We start from the raw sequence: 18,604 nt of genomic DNA, 5'->3' as shown, positions 1-18,604 counted from the left end.
TGCCAGAGTATTGTCGGGGCCCACAGCCTTTGCAGTATCCAATGCGTTTAGCCTTTTTTTGATATCATGTGGTGTGAATCGAATTGCCTGAAGACTGGCATTTGTGATGCTGGGGACCTCCGGAGGAGGCTGAGATGGATCATCCACTCGGCACTTTATAGATAATGTCCCAAACATCACCATCCCCATCCCTGGGTATGTCCTGTCTCACCAGCAGAGCAGGCCCAGCAGAGGTGGTGGCACAGTGGTATACAGTCGGGAGGAGTCACCCTGAGAGTCCTCAACATCGACTTCGGACCCCATGATGTCTCATGGCATCAGTTCAAACATGGGCAAGCAAACTTCTTGCTGATTGCCATGTATCACCCCCCTCAGCTAATGAATCAGTGCTCCTCCATGGTGAACAACATCTGGAGGAATCATTGAGGGTGGCAAGGACAAAGAATGTACTCTGGATGGCGGACTTCAATGTCCATCACCAAGAGTGGCTCGGTAGCACCACTACTGACCAAGCTGGCTGAGTCCTAAAGGACATAGCTGCTAGACTGGGTTTGTGGCAGGTGGTGAGGGAACCAACAAGAGGGAAAAACATACTTGACCTCATCCTCACCAACCTGCCTTCCACAAACGCATCTGACCATGACAGTATCAGTGAGAGTGACCACCACACAGTACTTTTGGAGATTCTTCACATTGAGGATACCTTCCATCATGTTGTGTGGCACTACCACCGTGCTAAATGGGATAGATTTCAAACAGATCAGGCAACTCAAGACTGGGCATCCATGAGGTGCTGTGGGCCATCAGCAGCAGCAGAATTGTATTCGAACGCAATCTGTAACCTCATGGCCCACATATCCCCACTCTACCATTACCATCGAGGTGGAGAATCAACCCTGGTTCAAAGAAGAGTGCAGGAGGGCATGCCAGGAACAGCACCAGGCATACCTAAAAATGAAGTGTCAACCTGGTAAACCTACAGCAGAATTAGCATGTGACAGACAGAGCTAAGCGATCCCACAACCAACAGATCAGATCCAAGCTCTGCAGTCCTGCCACATCCAGTCCTGAATGGTGGTGGACAATTAAACAACTCACTGGAGGAGGACGCTCCACAAATATCCCCATCCTCAATGATGGAGGAGCCCAGCACATCAGTGCAAAAGATAAGGCTGAAGCATTTGCAAAAATCTTCAGACAGATGTACTTAGTGAGTGATCCATTTCGGCCTCCTCCGGTGGTCCCCAGCATTAGAGATGCCAGTCTTCAGCCAAGTTGATTCACTCCACATAATATCAAGATATCCCCTTACCTCAGAAAGGATATATTGCCATAGAGGGAGTGCAACAAAGGTTCACCAGACTTGTCCTGGGGATGGCAGGACTGTCTTATGAAGAGAGATTGGGGAAACTGGACCTGCATTCTCTAGAGTTTCGAAGAATGAGAGGTGATCTCACTGAAATCTACAAAAAACTTAAAGGAGTATTCCATCACACTTCTGACTTGTGCCTTGTAGACGGTGGACAGGCTTTGGAGAGTCAGGGGGTGAGTTACTCTTCACAGGATTCCTAGCCTCTGACCTGCTCTAGTAACCACAGTATTTATATGGCTAGTTCAGTTCAGTTTCTGGTCAATGGTAACCCCCAGAATGTTGATAGTGGGGGATTCAGTGATGGTAATGCCATTGATGTTAAGTGAAGATGGTTAGATTCTCTCTTGTTGGAGATGGTCATTGCCTGATACTTGTGTGGCGTGGATATTATGCGCCACTTGTCAGCCCAAGTCTGGATATTGTCCAGGTCTTGCTGCATATGGACATGGCTGCTTCAGTATCTGAGGAATCATGAAAGGTGCCAAACATTGTGCAATCATCAGCGAACATCCCCACTTCTGACCTCATGATGGAAGGAAGGTCATTGATGAAGCTGCTGAAAATGGTTGAGCCAAGGACACTATCCTGAGGAACTCCTAAGCGATATCCCAGGACTGAGATGATTGACTGCCAACAACCACAGCCATCTTCCTTTGTGCAAGTATGACTCCAACCAGTGGAGAGCTTTCCCTGATTCCCATTGACTCCAGTCTTGCTAGGGCTCCTTGATGCCACATTTGGTCAAATGTTGCCTTGATGTCAAGGGCAGTCACCCTCACCTCACCTCTTGAGCCTAGTTTATTTGTCCATATTTGGACCAAGCCTGTAATGTGGTCAGGAACTGAGTGGCACTGGTGGAACACAAACTGGACGTCAGTGAGCAGGTTATAGCTGAATTTGTGCTGTTTAATAACACTGTCGAAAATCCCTTCATAACTTTGCTGATGCTCAAGAGCAGACTGATGGGACGGTAATTGACTGGGTTGAATTTGTCCTGTTTTTTGTATACAGGACATATGTGGACAATTTTCCACATTGCCGGGTTGCAGCTGTACTGGAACAGCTTGGCTCGTGGTGGGTCTAGTTCTAGAAGCACAAATCTTCAGTGCTATTGCCAGAATATGGTCAGGGCCAATAGTCTTTGCAATATCCAGTGCCATCAATCATTTCTTAGGAACATAAGAACAGATGAAGGCCAATTAGCCCGTCAATCCTGCTCCGCCATTCAATGCGATCACAGCTGATCGAACACCATTGCCTTTTACCTACACTATCCCCGTAACCCTTTATGTTATTATTGATCAGAAATCTATCAATCTCTACCTTAAACATACTCGATGACTGAGCTTCCACTGCCCTCTGGGGTAGAGAATGCCAATGATTCACAACCCTCTGAGTAAAGAAATTTCTCCTCATCTTGGTCTTAAGTGGCTTCCCCCTTATTTTGAAATTGTGTCCCCTGACTCTAGACTCCCCAACCAGGGAAAACATCTTACCTGCATCCACCCTGTCTATTCCTTTCAGTGTTTTGTAGGTTTCAGTGAGAACACCTCTCATTCTTCGAAACTCTTGAGAATACAGGCCCAGTTTCCCCAATCTCTCTTCATAAGACAGTCTTGCCATCCCTATGCACTAAGGGTGCTCCTATGACGCATGGACTGCAGCGGTTCAAGAAGGCAGCACACTGCAACCTTCTCAAGGGAAATTAGGGATGGGCAATAATTGCTGGCCTAGTCAGTGACGTCCACATCCCAAGAACGTATAAAAAATAGGATGGCAGTTTCCAAGGACAGAGATTAAAAGTTGTATTTTTTGAGGAGATTGGTGACAATGGCAAAGTTAAAGGAGAGAGGGACAACATACGAAGAGAGAGAACTGTTTACAATATCAGCTAAATGGGGGCCAGGAAGAGAAACTGGATCAAAACAAAAAAACTGCGGATGCTGGAAATCCAAAACAAAAAATAAAAAATACCTGGAAAAACTCAGCAGCTCTGGCAGCATCGGTGGAGAAGAGCACAGTTGACGTTTCGAGTCCTCATGACCCTTCAACAGAACAGATGATGATCATTCGGCAGTCAGAACAGGATTGAGGGAACCAGAGGTGGGTCTCGTGGACATGAGCTCAGAAAGGGAATGGCTCAGGGTGGGGGGCAGGGGGGAGGGTGTGTGGTGGTGGTGGTGGTGGGTGGTGGTGGGAGATAGGACAGAACCTAAAGATGCCAATTCAGGGCTAGCAGAGCATTAAAGGACATTTGGTCAGTTGGGCTAGTGGAAGAGAGGCACACTGCAGAGGCAGCTGATCAGATAATCTCAATCTTAATGACAAAATAGTACGCAAACTCCTTGCACTTATTGTTGGAGGTGAGGGCAAAGGGCACGGTTGAGAGCAGTTTAAGACGACAGTCTGTCATCAAGAAGCCGGAGGATATCTTTGTATTCCAGGATGACCCTAAAATAGGAATTTTGGCAGATCAGAGTAGTGTTTTAAAGTGGCCCAGGCAGATTTGATGGTAGATGGCTGAACTAGCTGCATGCCACACCCTTTCAGGTCTGCATCCTTTGGGAACAGGGATAGGAGCCGTATCATGAGAACAGCCCAAATGAGAGAAAATAAAGGTCTTATTGGGGACTAGGACCTTAAAGATGAGGGTGAGGTGTGGTTGATTAAATCAGTTGCTGCAGGATGGTTATGGTGAATGGACAACCAAAGGCTAGAGAGTTGGGATGTATCATGGGATTGATGAATAGAGGCATAAAGTACAAAAGCAAGGAAGTTATGATGAACCTTTATAAAACAATGGTTAGGTCTAAACTGGAGTATTGTGTCCAGTTCTGGGTATCGCACTTTAGAAAGATGCGACAGCTTTAGAGAGGGTTGTTGATATTGGTAGAGATGAAAGTTGGCCAGGACTCCAGGAGAACCCCCAATATTTGATGTCCCATGGGATCTTTCATAAGTGAGTGACTCAGTTTAATATCTCACCCAAAAGATGGCACTTTAAACAGCACAACACTCCCTTTGTACTGCAGTGAAGTGCAGTAAAGATTTATAAGAATAGTTCCAGGGACAAGGGACTTCAGTTACATGGATAGATTGGAGAAGCTGGAGTTGTTCTCCTCAGAGAAAGTCAATAGTAGAGGTGTTCAAACAGACAGAGAAACTTTCATATTGCCAGGACTGAGAACCAGAGGACATCGATTCAAGGTGGTTGGCAAAAGTAACAGTGGCATGAGGAAGATTTTTCTTTTTTTATTATACACAGTGAGTTGTTAGGATCTGGAATGCACTGCTCGAGGGGGGTGCTGCAGACAGATTTAATTATGACTTTTGAAAGGAAATTGGATAAGCATCTGAGCAGAAAACATTTGCAGAGTCACAGGAAATGGACTGGGTAGCGGGACTAGTTAAATTTCTATTTTTGAGTGTGCACAGAGGCTCAACAGATCAAATGGCATCCTGTGCCGTAACTGTTCTATGACTGCTGATGTTCACAGAGATAAAAGTTGGCCAGGACACCAGGGCAGGAGTCCAGGACTCCCCAATACTTATGAATTGTCATGTGATCTTTCACGAGGAAGTGGCTCAGTTTAACATCTCATCCAAATGATGGCACTTTAAACAATGTAGCACTCCCTTTGTATTGCAGTGAAATATCAACTTGGATGCTGTGCTCAAGACTCCAGAAGGAGGTCTGATCCAATAAGCAGTTCTGGGCTGCAGTAATTCAAGTTGCCCTCGAATTCCCTCTGTCTCAAATATCTTGACCAATTTTCCATTAAAACTTGCAATGGTCTGTGCTTCCAATTGTTCAGTAACATTGTGATCCATCCTTGGTTCTGCCAGGGCCACTCAGCTCCTGACCCCAAACATGGACAAAAGAGCTGAACTCAAGAGATGAGTTCAAGATCAAGAGGTGAGAATGACTGCCCTTGATATCAAGGCAGCATTTGACCAAGTGTAGCAAAATTAAAGTCAATGGGAATCAAGAGAAAATTCTCTGCTGCTCAGCACAAAAGAGGATGGTGGTGGTTGTTGGATGTCAATCATCTCAGCCTCAGGACATCACTGCAGTAGCTCCTCAGGGTAGTGTCCTAGGCTCAACCATCTTCAGATGCTTCATCAATAAACTTCCCTATTTCCCTAGTAACAATCACAACAAGTATCTGGCAATGACACTCTTTCTTTGACAGTTTATGGCATTACCATTGCTGAATCCCCAACTATCAACATTCTGGGAGTTACCATTGACCAGAAACTGAACTTGAGCAACAGATGCTAGCCACGCTAGGGATGTTCACATTCCATGAATTAATCAAGAAAATACTCGAGAAACCATAATCTAGAAATTTTTCCAAACCTCTCCCCTCACTCCAAATGATCGTTTTAAATTTCCCGTGTCACCATCTCCCCAACTGGAGAAAATAATCTTTCTCTATTCCCTCTCATCCAAACCCTTCATAATTTCAAACCCATAGCACTTCAACACCTCCTTTGTATCAAGTTATTCATTGGATGCAAGCTGCTACAAGACATTTGAGATAGGACAGGACATGATATAAATGGAAACCTTTCTATCCAACTATTATATCTCCCCTAGCATTAGCACATAGGAAATAATGATTAAGTGTAGTCTTCAGGAGACAATTGCACAAATGCAATTCAGTTCCATTTTAAAACTCATACATTCTGATCGTATTTATAGTTTCATTAATTCCTATGTCCACATTTATAATGGATACCTATGTAAACATGAAACACTAGCTATACCCTCCAGTAAATTGGTGGCATTGTAGGTATTGCAAATTTTTAAAAAATTGCAGTCCCCGTCACTGAAAAACATCCACCTTTGAAGGCAGGCAGCTGCTTGCACCGGACTGAAATAGCAACAACCATCCCATTTCAGGCACCTTTTATTACCAGGATAAACAGCATTGCTTCCTCAAATTAATTTCTCACAGTTTCACCCCGCAATGATCTTGTGAACTGCTCAGGGTCACAAGAAATGCAATGTCTTGAATTGGTTGTCTTTGCCCATGGATCGAAGCTATTGACAATGGGCTTGCGAAACAAATGAGCAGCTCGCTGATTTATCTAATCACTTTCACGAGGTTGGCGTTGCAGTGCTCGAGGTCTAAGGTCATCTATTCAGGGAGCTGCAGATGTTGATGAGCTAACGCTACCACCATGTTGTACCGGCCAGTGCATTGTGGGTAAATCACATCTGCACGAAAATGCCCGCTATATGCAGTGGGGACTGTATAATAGATTTTTTAAAAAATAAATCCCAAACGCAACGCATTATGTTTCAAATACTTTAATAGGAAAACCTTACTGGAAACAGCACAAGAGGACACACAAATATTTAAAAACAGTTACTAAATACACCAAAAACATCTCTTATAAAAAGTAAAGCAAACAATGGGATCTACTTTATGAAAAATATTAAATTTTATATTTCAGATCCGATAAGAAATTTAAGTTTGTACTATATAAAAAAGAACTCCCAAATGCTGGCATTGTTCAGAAATCAAAAATTGTTTTAAAATATTTTCAAAGCTGAGTTGTTGAAAAACGAGAAAAAGAAAAAAATCAAATACATAAATCTGTCTGCTCTTTAATTTCACTCTCCCTCTGCACTGAAGATCCACACAAGAGAAACGAGGACACCCAGCGGATGTTTATTCGCGATCATTCTACCACTTGCTCCCCAGTACCCCTTCATGTTCAAAATAGATAGAATCTCAGGACCCTCATTGATTAACATGCCCCCCACCCTTCCCCCAGGATAACCCACAATCGTTCCTTCTCCAACATATCCCACTCTCCACCCCTCCCCCCCATCGTGCACGTCTCCTACACACTCTCCCTTCCCGTCATATCCCGCTCTCTCCCACCCCCACCTCAGTATCACCCACCCCACCTCCTGAGGAAATAAAATGTTAAACAACCACTGACTACTACCAGATAGGAAGAATAGACTGATTTTAACTTATTCTTTTCTTATTTTTGGGGGGGCAGGAACGAGGTTAGGAGGTTGAAAAGTTGGGATTAAAGGGGAAGATTTCAATGCTAGCTTCCCCACACCACCCACCACCCCCCCCCCTCCCCCGCCCCCTCCCCAAAGTAACGGGAGGTTTAAGCACGCTCCCCACGGATGCGACGAGCTAGCTGTATGTCTTTTGGCATGATCGTCACACGCTTGGCATGGATAGCGCACAGATTGGTGTCTTCGAACAGTCCCACCAGGTAGGCTTCACTTGCTTCCTATGGGGGGGGGTGTAGGGGGGAAATAAAAAGTTAACTAGTAATGATGTACAATACAAAGATTACCCCACCCCCATCCAAACCAAATTTCAACTCTCCTAAAATACATGGAATCTACAACAGAGAGTCAGTTCATTAAATCCAACCAGCCTGTGTCAGTGTTTATCCTTCACAGCACCAAATGGTCCTAATCACATTTGCCTATCCTGTCCTTCTGTAAGGGTGGAGGAGAATATTCCGTAGTAACATTCAAAAGAGAATTGGATAAATACTTGGGAGAAAAATATGATGGGGCCATCAGGAAAAAGTAAGGAAGTGGGATTGACTGGATAGCTATATCAAAGAGTCAACTGAAGCGCAATGGGCTGAAGTGCTATGCTCCAAGATTCTACAAACACCTTATTTGAATCCAACTTGAGCTTCATTAATAGGAAAACCTCAAATCGAACCTAAATTTGGTGGTTCTGCACCACCTCAGTAGCTCTGACACCCTTTCTAGCTCATCTTATGTCCTTCCCTTTCAAGAGTAAGCAACTGGGACCATCAGAACAGTGCTGCAGCAACATATCGACCCCTCCAGTGAGCGGAAATTAGCAAGATTTTTCTTTTAAATTGTCGTTATGATGCATTTATTTGTTCTGTGATTTACATTCAAGGGTGCAAAAGGGAGGAGTACGGTTGATTACAAAACATGCAGCAGGATCATTCATACAGCTATGCACCTGTGAACAGATTTAATACCACTGGGGAAATACTCTTCTCTACTGCAAACCACTAGCCCAACAGATGTTTTTTCTCTCTCTCTCACCTCCCACAATCCACTGAACAGTCAATGACTATGCTCAGAGCCATTTGGGATAGGACCAGGGATCATACCACAGCAACATTTAGCATTTTAAATGGGAGATGTAGCCCTTTTGGCCCATCGAGTCTGCTCCACCATTTACTGAGATCATGACTGAATTCTACTTCAACTCCACTTACCCACCCTATCTTCTCATCCCTTGGTTCCCATAGTGCCCAAACATCTATCAATCCCAGTCTTGTATACACTCAATGACCAAGCATCCACAACTGACTGAGAATTCCAAAATTCACAACCATGTGAGTAAAGAAATTTCTCTTCAACACAGTCCGAAATGGTCTTAGTTCCTTAATACTCTCACCTAACAAAAAAATAATCCATCAATCTCAGTTGTGAAGCTTTCTAATTGGCCCCCAGCCTTAGAAGCTTTTTGGGAAAGGGTTCAAAGTTTCCACTACTCTTCATTTGAAGAAGTGCTCTCCTATTAATGTCACCGATGAACTCCTCCTAGCATTATTCTCTCTTGTTCTGGACTCTGCCCATTAACATTGGCCAGGACGTTAGGGAGAACTCCCTGACTCTTCTTCCAAATAGTGCCATGGGATCTTTTATAGCCACTTGAGTGAGTAGATGGTGAAGGGGGGTGGGCCCTTGGTTTAATATCTGACCTGAGTGCTGAGCCTGAGCACTTACATGCTAAAGTCTCTGGAGTGGGACTTGCACTTGGGGCCTTCTGAGTCCAAGTTGAGAATGCTACCCACTGGCCATGGTCATCACCTATTGTATACTGTGGATGAGGACAGTATCAAGCCCGAATACAATGCCTTCTAGTTAAATGAAGAACAGCATTGGGGCAAAGGTTACAGATCAACAACCTCTACCCGCAATCCACCCCCCACCCCCACCCCCCAACCCAATCTCCCAAGCAAGAAGTTAACTAAATGAGGAAAATTTGGAGAAAGTAAGTCACCTGCAAGGCGCCAATGGCAGCACTTTGGAAGCGCAGGTCTGTCTTGAAGTCCTGAGCAATTTCACGGACGAGGCGCTGGAAGGGAAGCTTGCGGATCAGAAGCTCAGTGGATTTCTGGTAGCGTCTGATTTCACGGAGGGCCACGGTACCTGGGCTGGGAGAGAAAAAGTTACGCAGGTTAAATCAGCAGGTTCCAGATGCAGAAGTCACAATCGTAATTCAGAATGGCTCAAGCACATTTTTAATGATTTAAACACAAACATAAACCCCACAATTTTTGATTTACTTTTGAAAAAATGAGATTGCGAGGTTGAATAAAGGATTGGCTGGGACACCTTGTTCACACATGGGAAAATACCTAACAAGTGACCAATGTCCAAAGTTTGAGCTTCATTCATCAGACACGGCAGTCTTTTACACAGCATGTTGTGACATGAAATACACTGTCTGATGTTGGGAGCAGATTCAGTTAAACTTTCAATAGGGAATTGGATAAATAATTAAAGGGGAATAACATGTAGGACTATTGGAAAAAGAAAGAGAAGGGATTGTAATTAATTGGATAGCACTTTCAAAGGTCTGCTTCTATGGTCCTTTGATCCTGTTCATTGGCACAGAACCCACAATGAAGAGAGAAAACAAGCTCACAAAATACAACCATAATATTTACACTTTAAACGCATAACCCTCTCTCCTCACCAACTCAAATATCTCCAGCTTGTCTTAAACATGGAGAAACATTTCTGATCATAAAGCCTTTCCTTTAAACTTGTCATCCCTAAATACTTTTTTTAAAAAAATTATTTATTCATGGTCGCTTGGCTGGGCCAGCATATATTGCCCATCCCTAACCACCTTTGAGATCATGGTGGTGAGCTGCCTTCTTGAACGAATGCATTCCATATGGCATAAGAACATCCACAGTGCCGTTAGCGACCAAGTTCCAGGATTTTGACCCAGCAACAGTAAAGGAACAGCGATATATTTCCAAGTTAGGATGGTGACAGACTTGGAGCAGAACTTGCACATGGTGTTGTTCCCATGCATTTGCTGCCTTTGTCCCTCTGGGTGGTGGAGGTCACAGGCTTGAAAGGTGCTGCCGAAGGAACCTTGCTGAGTCACTGCAGTGCACCTTGTAGATGGTACACACTGCTGTCACTGTGCATCAGCAGTGGAGGGAGTGAACGTTTGTGGATGTGGTGCCAATCAAGCGGGCTGCTTTGTCCTGGATGGTGTCAACCTTGAGTGTTGTTGGAGCTGCACACATCCAGGCAAATGGAAATTACTCCATCACGCTCCTGATTTGTGCCTTGTGGATGGTGGGCAGGTTTTGGGGAGTCAGACAGCGAGTTAGTCACCGCAGAACTCCCAGCCTCTGACCTGCTCTTGTTTCCACAGTATTTATGTGGCTAGTTCAGTTCAGTTTCTGGACAATGGCAACCCCCCCAGGAAGCTGACAGTGGGGGATTCAGTGATGGTATTGCCATTAAATGTCAAGGGGAGATGGTTAGGTTTTCTCTTGTTGGAGATGGTCATTGCCTCGTACCAGTGTGACATAAATGTTACTTGTCAGCCCAAGCCTGGATAACGTCCAGGTCTTGCTGCATATGGACAAGGACTGGTTCAGTACCTGAGGAGCTGTGCGGCAAACATCCCTACCACTGACCTTATGATGGATGGAAGGTCATTGATGAAGGAGTTGAAGATGGTTGGGCCTAAGACATAACCTGTCCCTTTCAGGGCAGTTCATTCCCAGAGACTATAGCCTAGTTAGGAAAATGCCCAAACAGAAATTTTGTCCCTGCTCCCAACAGCTCCGAGAATTAGTGAGTTAGTCAGGATTACACTGAGGATTGACTTCAGTGGCCCCGAGCTCAGACAGGTCACTGGCCAGTTCCGAGCTGCATTCAGTGAGCCCTGCCAATCAATTGACCGCTTTCTAGCCATTGGTAGGTTTGGGATTGGCTGTCATGCTGTTTGATTTGCCCCCTCCCTCTGTCATGTGCCTCTCCGATGCTGTACCTCAACCAGAGCGCAGGGAAATGGGGTGGAGTGGAGAAATCAGCATGAACCAACTGGTAATTGAGTAGCAATCTGCTCAAGCCCAGGTCTAAGCTTCAAGTCCCCAATTAACAGATCAGCCACCAACCGGTAACGATGAGGCTTCTTCACACCGCCGGTGGACGGTGCGCTCTTACGGGCAGCTTTAGTTGCCAGCTGCTTCCTTGGTGCTTTGCCACCGGTGGATTTACGGGCAGTTTGCTTGGTACGAGCCATCTTCCTTCCTTCCGAATTGTCCTAGGGCCTGAAATACAAACAGGAGAAAAAAAAAATCATTTCAGGATATCTCTGCAACCAACTTTGCCTACTGCAAGGGTGGCACCAAGACCATCTCAAATGCAATGGGAATTTAATTTTCAAAGCTGTCATCATCCTTCAGTGTATCTGGATTTTTTTTTTTTATTTTAAATTAGTGCTTGAGATAGTGAATCATGCTGGTGTATGATACAATCGCAGAATCACACAGTGCAGAAGAGGCCCTTCGGCCCATTGAGTCTGCACCGACACGTCAGAAACACCTGACCTACCTACCTAATCCCATATACCAGCACTTGGCCCACAGCCTTGAATGTTATGATGTGCCAAGTGCTCATCCAGGTACTTTTTAAAGGATGTGAGGCAACCCACCTCCACCACCCTCCCAGGCAGCGCATTCCAGACCGTCACCACCCTCTGGTTAAAAAAAGATTTTCCTCACATCCCCCCTAAACCTCCAGAGTCACTGGACAGTGCTCGTGGGCAGGAGCCCTGGTCAATGACGTCTTTCCTCTAACTCAGGGTAGCAGAGAGCAGGACTTGAAGCCATGGTGCAGGAACTCCCTGCAAAAACTCACTGAGCAAAGTCACCAAAGAGACATCTTTAAACTTGATTTCTGTCGCTCAACATTGCTGCCACATTGGGAAGGAAAACTTCTACAGCAAGTATTGGAGCTTCATTCTGGGAAAATTCACATGAACAGCAAGATCTCACTAAAGAAACTAAAAAGGTATTAAACCCTTCTTGGAATTCAGATGACAGTGCATAAGCTAAATGAGCCTTGACCTCACAATTATATGATCAGTCATCAGAATTCCCTTCAAGAACATTGCTGCCCTGTAATTCATCTTGGTGATGACACCAGATTAAACCCTGGCGACAAAATTGTCCTTCAGTAAAGCTCCTTACATCCATCTGGGGCTTATTCAGCTCAACATATTACAGACAATATGAACTGTAGGATAAACATTTAGAAGGGGGAAAAAATTTACAGGGCTTATGGGGAAATAACAGAGGAGCCGAGTTTAGCTAATGATGGCTCTACTGAAGAGCTAGCACACACAGGATGGGCAGAATGGGGTCACACTGTCAACACCAATGCTTTCCCATTCCTGCCAGGCAACCGAACCATCAGCAGCAGCAGCAGCGTCAGAAGCATGTGCAGCTGAATTCAGGGCAGGCTGCCAAGAGGCACAGAATACAACTGCAACATTGAATGTAAACAATGATCATGACTGAAACTCAAGCACCAATGAGCAAAAACAAAAACACAGATCCACACACATCAGGCAAGAGTATTCACATAAAATAATTGCATTCCACTGTGACCTGGAGGCTGTAATTTAGGTGAAAACTTCCAGCAGCAACAACCACCTGCATTTATATCGTGCCTTTAACATAGTAAAACATCCCAAGACGTTTCACAGGAGCACTACCAAACAAAATTGGGTACAGAGGCACACAAGGAGATACTAGGGCAGTGGGAGCAGAGCTAGGCTTTAAAGGCCATCTTAAAAGGAGGAGGTTGAGGTACAGAGGTTTCAGGAGGGTATTCGAGATTTTCAGGCCTAGGCACGTATAGGTACGGCTGCCAACAGAACGATGTAAATGGGGGATGAGTAAGAGATCTTGGAAGGTTCTGGAGCTGAAGATTACAGATAGAGAGAGAGGGCCAAGACCATAGAAGGATTTGAAAAATATGATAAAATTTTTTTTAAAACATTGCCAAACCAGAAACCAACATATCAAACTCCGTTGGTCCAAAGTTATCTGTGCCTTCCAATTTGCCACATGTTTACAATCTCTCATTAATCTCTGTTCCAAAGTGTCTCAGATGAAGAGATGGGTTAATCCAGAGCCCTAGAATAACACTCGGGGGACAGTGGTTCAAACCCCACCATGGCAGCTGGTGGAATTTGAATTCAATTAATAAAGTCTGGAATATAAAGCAAATCTCAGCAATAGAGACCATAAAACTACCATTGAACCAGATGGGTTTTTATGACAATCACTAATGCCTTTAGGGAAGGAAATCTGCCATCCTTATCTGGCCTATATGTGACACCAGACCACCAGACCCACAGCAATGTCGTTGACTCTTAACTACCTTCTGGAAATAGCCTAGCAAGCTATTCAGCTCAAGGGCGATCGGGGATTGGCAACAAATGCTGGTCTTATCAGGGACACCCACATCCCATAAGACGTAGGAGCAGAAATGGGCCACTCGGCCCATCGAGTCTGCTCCACCATTCAATGAGATTATGGCTGATCTGATAATCCTCAACAACAATAACAGAATTGCTGGAAAAACTCAACAGGTCTGACAGCATCTGTGGAAAGAAAGACAGAGTTAACTTTTTGAGCCCGTATGACTCTTCTTCAGAACTAAAGAGAAGTAAAAGTGGTGAAATATACTTCCCTTTAGTTCTGAAGAAGTCATACAGACTTGAAACATTAACTCGGTCTTTCTCTCCACAGATGCTGTCAGACTGCTGAGTTTTTCCAGCACTGTTTTTGTTTCAGATTTCCTGCATCTATAGTATTTTGCCTTTACCTGATAATCCTCAACTCCACTTTCCTGCCCTTTCCCCATAAACTTCGATTCCCTTACTGATTAAAAATCTGTCTATCTCAGCCTTGAATATACTGAACGACCCAGTTTCTACAGCCCTCTGCGGTAAAGAATTCCACAGATTGGCTACCCTCAGAAGAAATTCCTCCTCATCTCTGTCTTAAATGGGTGACCTCTTACTGAGATTACGCCCCTCTGGTCCTAGACTCTCCCAGAAGGGGAAACAACCTCCCAGCATCTACCCTGTCAAGCACCCCAAGAATCTTATATATTTCAATGAGGTTGCCTCTCATTCTTCTAAACTCCAATGAGTACCGGCCCATCCACCTCAAATTTCTCCTCATAAGAAAATCCCTCCATGCCCGGGATCAACCTAGTGACCCTTCTCTGAACTGCCTCCAATGCCAGCATATCTTCCATGAAAAAATAAAGAAAAAAATAAATCTCTGTATTAAATTTCATTTCATACCCATCTATCCAATCCATTAAACTGGCTACCTGCTCCTATAGGTCACTGCTTCACTGTAATAGTGGATCTTGCGTTCACAGGTAGAGAAGTTTTGGTTTAACATCTCGATGGGTAAACGAATCTAGTGGTACAACATAAACCAAACCAGGCAAGGGACAGTTCAGCAAACTCTCAATACTGCACGGGAGCAGGGTGATGCCTTAAGCATAATGAAGAATCTAAACTGACCCTTACACCATCAGAACACTTTACTGGAGATGGTCACTGACGAGGAAGGAAAGGCTTTTGCTTGCAAGGGGAGGGGAAAGCAAAGAGGGTGTGGGTTGGATACGCACTTGGAGTAGGTTTCCTACGTTGGGAGCAACGGAGAGAGATGTGAGGAATAGGACTGAGTGAACAACCTGCCCCAAGTGCTGAGGTAAAGCACTCACAATCCCCAATCCATATACCTGTTCTTGATCTCAGTTCCACCACAGCTCAAAAGGTCAAGCTGCGGCTGAGTACAGGAGTGGACCTGTCGGAAATAGAGTGAAATTTAAGTGCTAACTGTGACAAGCATTGTGGGGCTAGGAAATGTAGAATCAGAAAAATTATTTTGATGGCGATTGGCAACAAGTGCTGATCTTGTCAGGGGCACCCACATCCCATAAGACGTAGGAACAGAAGTAGGCCATTCAGCCCATCGAGTCTCTTCCACCATTCAATGAGATCATGGCTGATCTGATAATCCTCAATAACAAAAACAAAAAGTGCTGGAAAAACTCAGCAGGTCTGACAACATCTGTGGAAAGACAGAGTTAACTTTTTGAGCCTGTATGACGCTTCTTCAGAACTGAAGAGAAGTAAAAGTGGTGAAATATACTTCCCTTTAGTTCTGAAGAAGTCATACAGGCTTCTCCCTTCATGGCTCAATAGGAAAATGCATCAAGTGATACAACATAAACCAAACCAGGCAAGGGAGATCCCAGGAGAGATCCTGTACAAGTGCAGAGTGCTGCTAGAATGACAGCTGTCCAGTGCCTCCTGCTGGTTGTGTGGACTTTAGGCGGCAGCCAAATAAAACTAGGCCCCCCCTACTGAGCATGATGCCCTCTACAGTCAAATAGCCTACCACCAGCATCCATGCTAGCATATGAATAACTACTACCCAATCAGTGATGATAATAATACTTGTAATGCCATCAAGTGATGTTTACCAAACTATTCATCAATGCTCAGTTTGGGTTCTGCCAAAACCACTCGTCTCCAGGCCCCATCAAATCCAGACACAAGAACGGAATGCCAGAGGAGAGGCAAGAGATTAGCTACCCTCCTGATCAAGCCAACATTTAGACCCAAGGATGGCATCAAGTTGGTCGATGCATATCAAAGAGGAACTCCTCCTGTGACTGGAGTTGAATGCTGACAAAAGGAAGATGAACGATAAGCCCCAGCATGTTGCTCAGGACAGTGTTGTCAGCCTATCTTTCATCATTTCAATGATCTGCCTCTGGTCATTAGTTCAGAGATCAGGCTGTTTCCTGTGCAGCATTCAGCTCAATTCACATCACTTCAAATGCTGAAGCAGCCCAAATTGACTGATAGCAGAGCCTGACTAACATCTTAACATGTAAAATCCCCCCCAAACCCACACAACCATTCTGCATAGAACAGTTAAAAGAAACAAAAGAAGTTTATAGTATAGCGTGAAAAGTGAGGCAACGGGGAAAACAAACACACTGCATTAAACAGAAAATGCTGGAAAAACTCAGATCTGGCAGCATCTGTACAGAGGGAAACAGAGTTAATGTTTTGAGTCCAATATAACTCTTCATCAGAACACTTGTTTCTCTCTCCTCAGATGCTGCCAGAGCTGCTGAGTTTTCCAGCATTTTCTGTTTTTATTTCAGATTTCCAGAATCCACAATATTTTGCTTTTAATAAACGAGTCTGCATTCTCCACAGTGGGGGGGGGGGGGGGGGGGGGAACAGGCAACAACTTACATTTTTACAGCCCCTTTAATATAATAAAACATCCCAAGACGCTTAAGAGGAACCTGGTCAGACAAAAACCTGCATCCAGCCACAGGAGGAGATAGGCTCAAGGTGACTAAAAATCCTCATCAGTTTTAAGGAGCATCACAGGAAGGAGTGGTGAAGAAATCTGGGGTGAAAATTCCAAAAACTTGGGACATAAGCAGCTATAAAGCGTTGTCAATCGTTAAAAACCCCTATTTGGTTTTTGAAACTTCGGCAAAAGCAATTTTTTTTCTCGTTCAGGAGGGTTTTCACTTCCTACTGTTTGTAAATAGGAGCCACTTGTGCTGGTGACTAATAATGATAGGAAACCAGGCTCAGCTGTCGATGTGGTGTCAAATCGATCTTTCCCATCTTCTCCATTAGGTGTGCAAACATGACTTTTGAAGAACAGGACCAAAGCCACCCACACAAAAAAAAAACAAAAAGGAGAAGGGAAACTTTTCACCCTGGTGCACATGGAGTGGAGCTCCTGAAAGCAGGAAGCAAAGACCTTGCTCCAGCGCCCAGTCTTCAGGCAGCTCAGAATCTCATTGGCGACCTCGGGGATTTCCTGTCAAGTTTCTTTTTTTTTATATATAAAATGTGAAACAATTCCAAATTGAACCTTTCCTCACTTTACAAAATAAAAAATCTCCCCCGCCCCCCCCCAACCCAACCCCATCATCATCATCATCCCACCTGGCTGGAGTGAGGGAGCTGGAGATTCAAAATCAAACCTACTTTTAAAATGGGCGATACAGGAGGAAAGATCAGCCAGAACAAAGATGGTGAAGCACTGCAACAGCTGGGGGGCGAAGGGACTGAAACAACATTTATAAATAAATAAACAAATAAAGCATGTCCCGTTTTGCTTCGTTCTGGGGGGGAGGGGTAAGAAGGGCAAAACTTTTGCAAAAGAAAAATGAATTTGTTATCAAACACGAGGTAAAAACAAAGCGTTTTTTTTTCCGGAAATAAAAATCCCAAATCTAATATGGCTTATTCGACGAGATTAAGCCCGTTCAGCAAAACACACAAAAAAATGGATAGATAAAACCAAATTCAAGAGACAGGGACGCACAGAGAGAGAGAGGGAGACAAAACTAGCAAAAAGCGAGCGGGACAGAAATGGAACGTTGACCCGGGCGCTCGCGCGAATTTGCTACAATGTTGCTGCCACAAAATGGATACCTTAAAGTTTGTTACAGCAGCTCCAGCCTTCACAAAGAGCTGGATACAAAGTCAATGCAAAATGGGGAAAGAGAGGGGAATACTTTGTACAACATTTTTCACAAGTTGCCACTTCATGCAACGTGCTGCCACTTACCTGCTCTTTATTTTTCCCTTCCTCTCTGCCTGGTTTCTTTTGCCCAGCGCGAGCCTCTTTTGCCAAATGTTTTTTTTCCCCCCTCTATATAATTTTATATTCCCCCTTTCGCCGCAAAACACAATTGAAGAATATGGCTGACTGAGGCCTTCCCATGAGCGCCCGCGCCCAGGCCTGTCTCTCAGAAATACACCCCCCCCCCCCCCCACTGCAATGGAAGCAATGCACAGCTCACAATGCTGACTGTAGAAGGACGAAGTGATAGAAATTGGAGAGGAATTTAAACCTTTTACTGTCTGTCCCCGCACCAAACAGCCAGTGTCAATTGATGGATCCACACCCCCTCCTCCATTGTATGGCAAATGAAGACAAAAAATAAATGCACAAATTAATATTTATCTTGTCAACACATGGTGACACCTTAAAGCAACTCGATTTCACTCCCACCACCAGTTTTTCTCTTCTCCTCCACTCAACCTGGCCTATGTTTTAATTGCACCCACTCTA

The 18,604-nt window shown here is 44.5% G+C and overlaps 1 protein-coding gene across 1 annotated transcript; it reads right to left on the bottom strand.

Moving 5' to 3' along the window:
• Nucleotides 1-7,483: 7,483 nt before the first annotated feature.
• Nucleotides 7,484-18,254, bottom strand: LOC121278042 (histone H3.3A). The gene is made up of 4 exons (XM_041188064.1): nucleotides 18,098-18,254; nucleotides 11,564-11,719; nucleotides 9,415-9,568; nucleotides 7,484-7,639 (listed from the first exon to the last, which is right to left on the bottom strand). Exons 2-4 carry the CDS (start codon nucleotides 11,689-11,691, stop codon nucleotides 7,511-7,513), a joined length of 411 nt encoding a protein of 136 aa, XP_041043998.1. The 5' UTR covers nucleotides 11,692-11,719; nucleotides 18,098-18,254; the 3' UTR covers nucleotides 7,484-7,510.
• Nucleotides 18,255-18,604: the final 350 nt, after the last annotated feature.

Source organism: Carcharodon carcharias, chromosome 5 (genome assembly GCF_017639515.1).
Source record: "Carcharodon carcharias isolate sCarCar2 chromosome 5, sCarCar2.pri, whole genome shotgun sequence".
NCBI lineage: Eukaryota > Metazoa > Chordata > Chondrichthyes > Lamniformes > Lamnidae > Carcharodon > Carcharodon carcharias.
This window is presented reverse-complemented; position numbering and strand designations above follow the sequence as displayed.

Bases quoted from the DNA above. Each gene is read 5' to 3' on its own strand.
- LOC121278042 (XM_041188064.1), bottom strand. From the start codon at position 11,691: ATGGCTCGTACCAAGCAAACTGCCCGTAAATCCACCGGTGGCAAAGCA. The intron at 9,569-11,563 runs GTTGGTGGCTGA...TTTCTCTCCCAG, and splicing joins AAGAAGCCTCATCGTTACCG to CCCAGGTACCGTGGCCCTCC. The intron at 7,640-9,414 runs GTGACTTACTTT...CCCCCCCCATAG, and splicing joins CTGCCATTGGCGCCTTGCAG to GAAGCAAGTGAAGCCTACCT.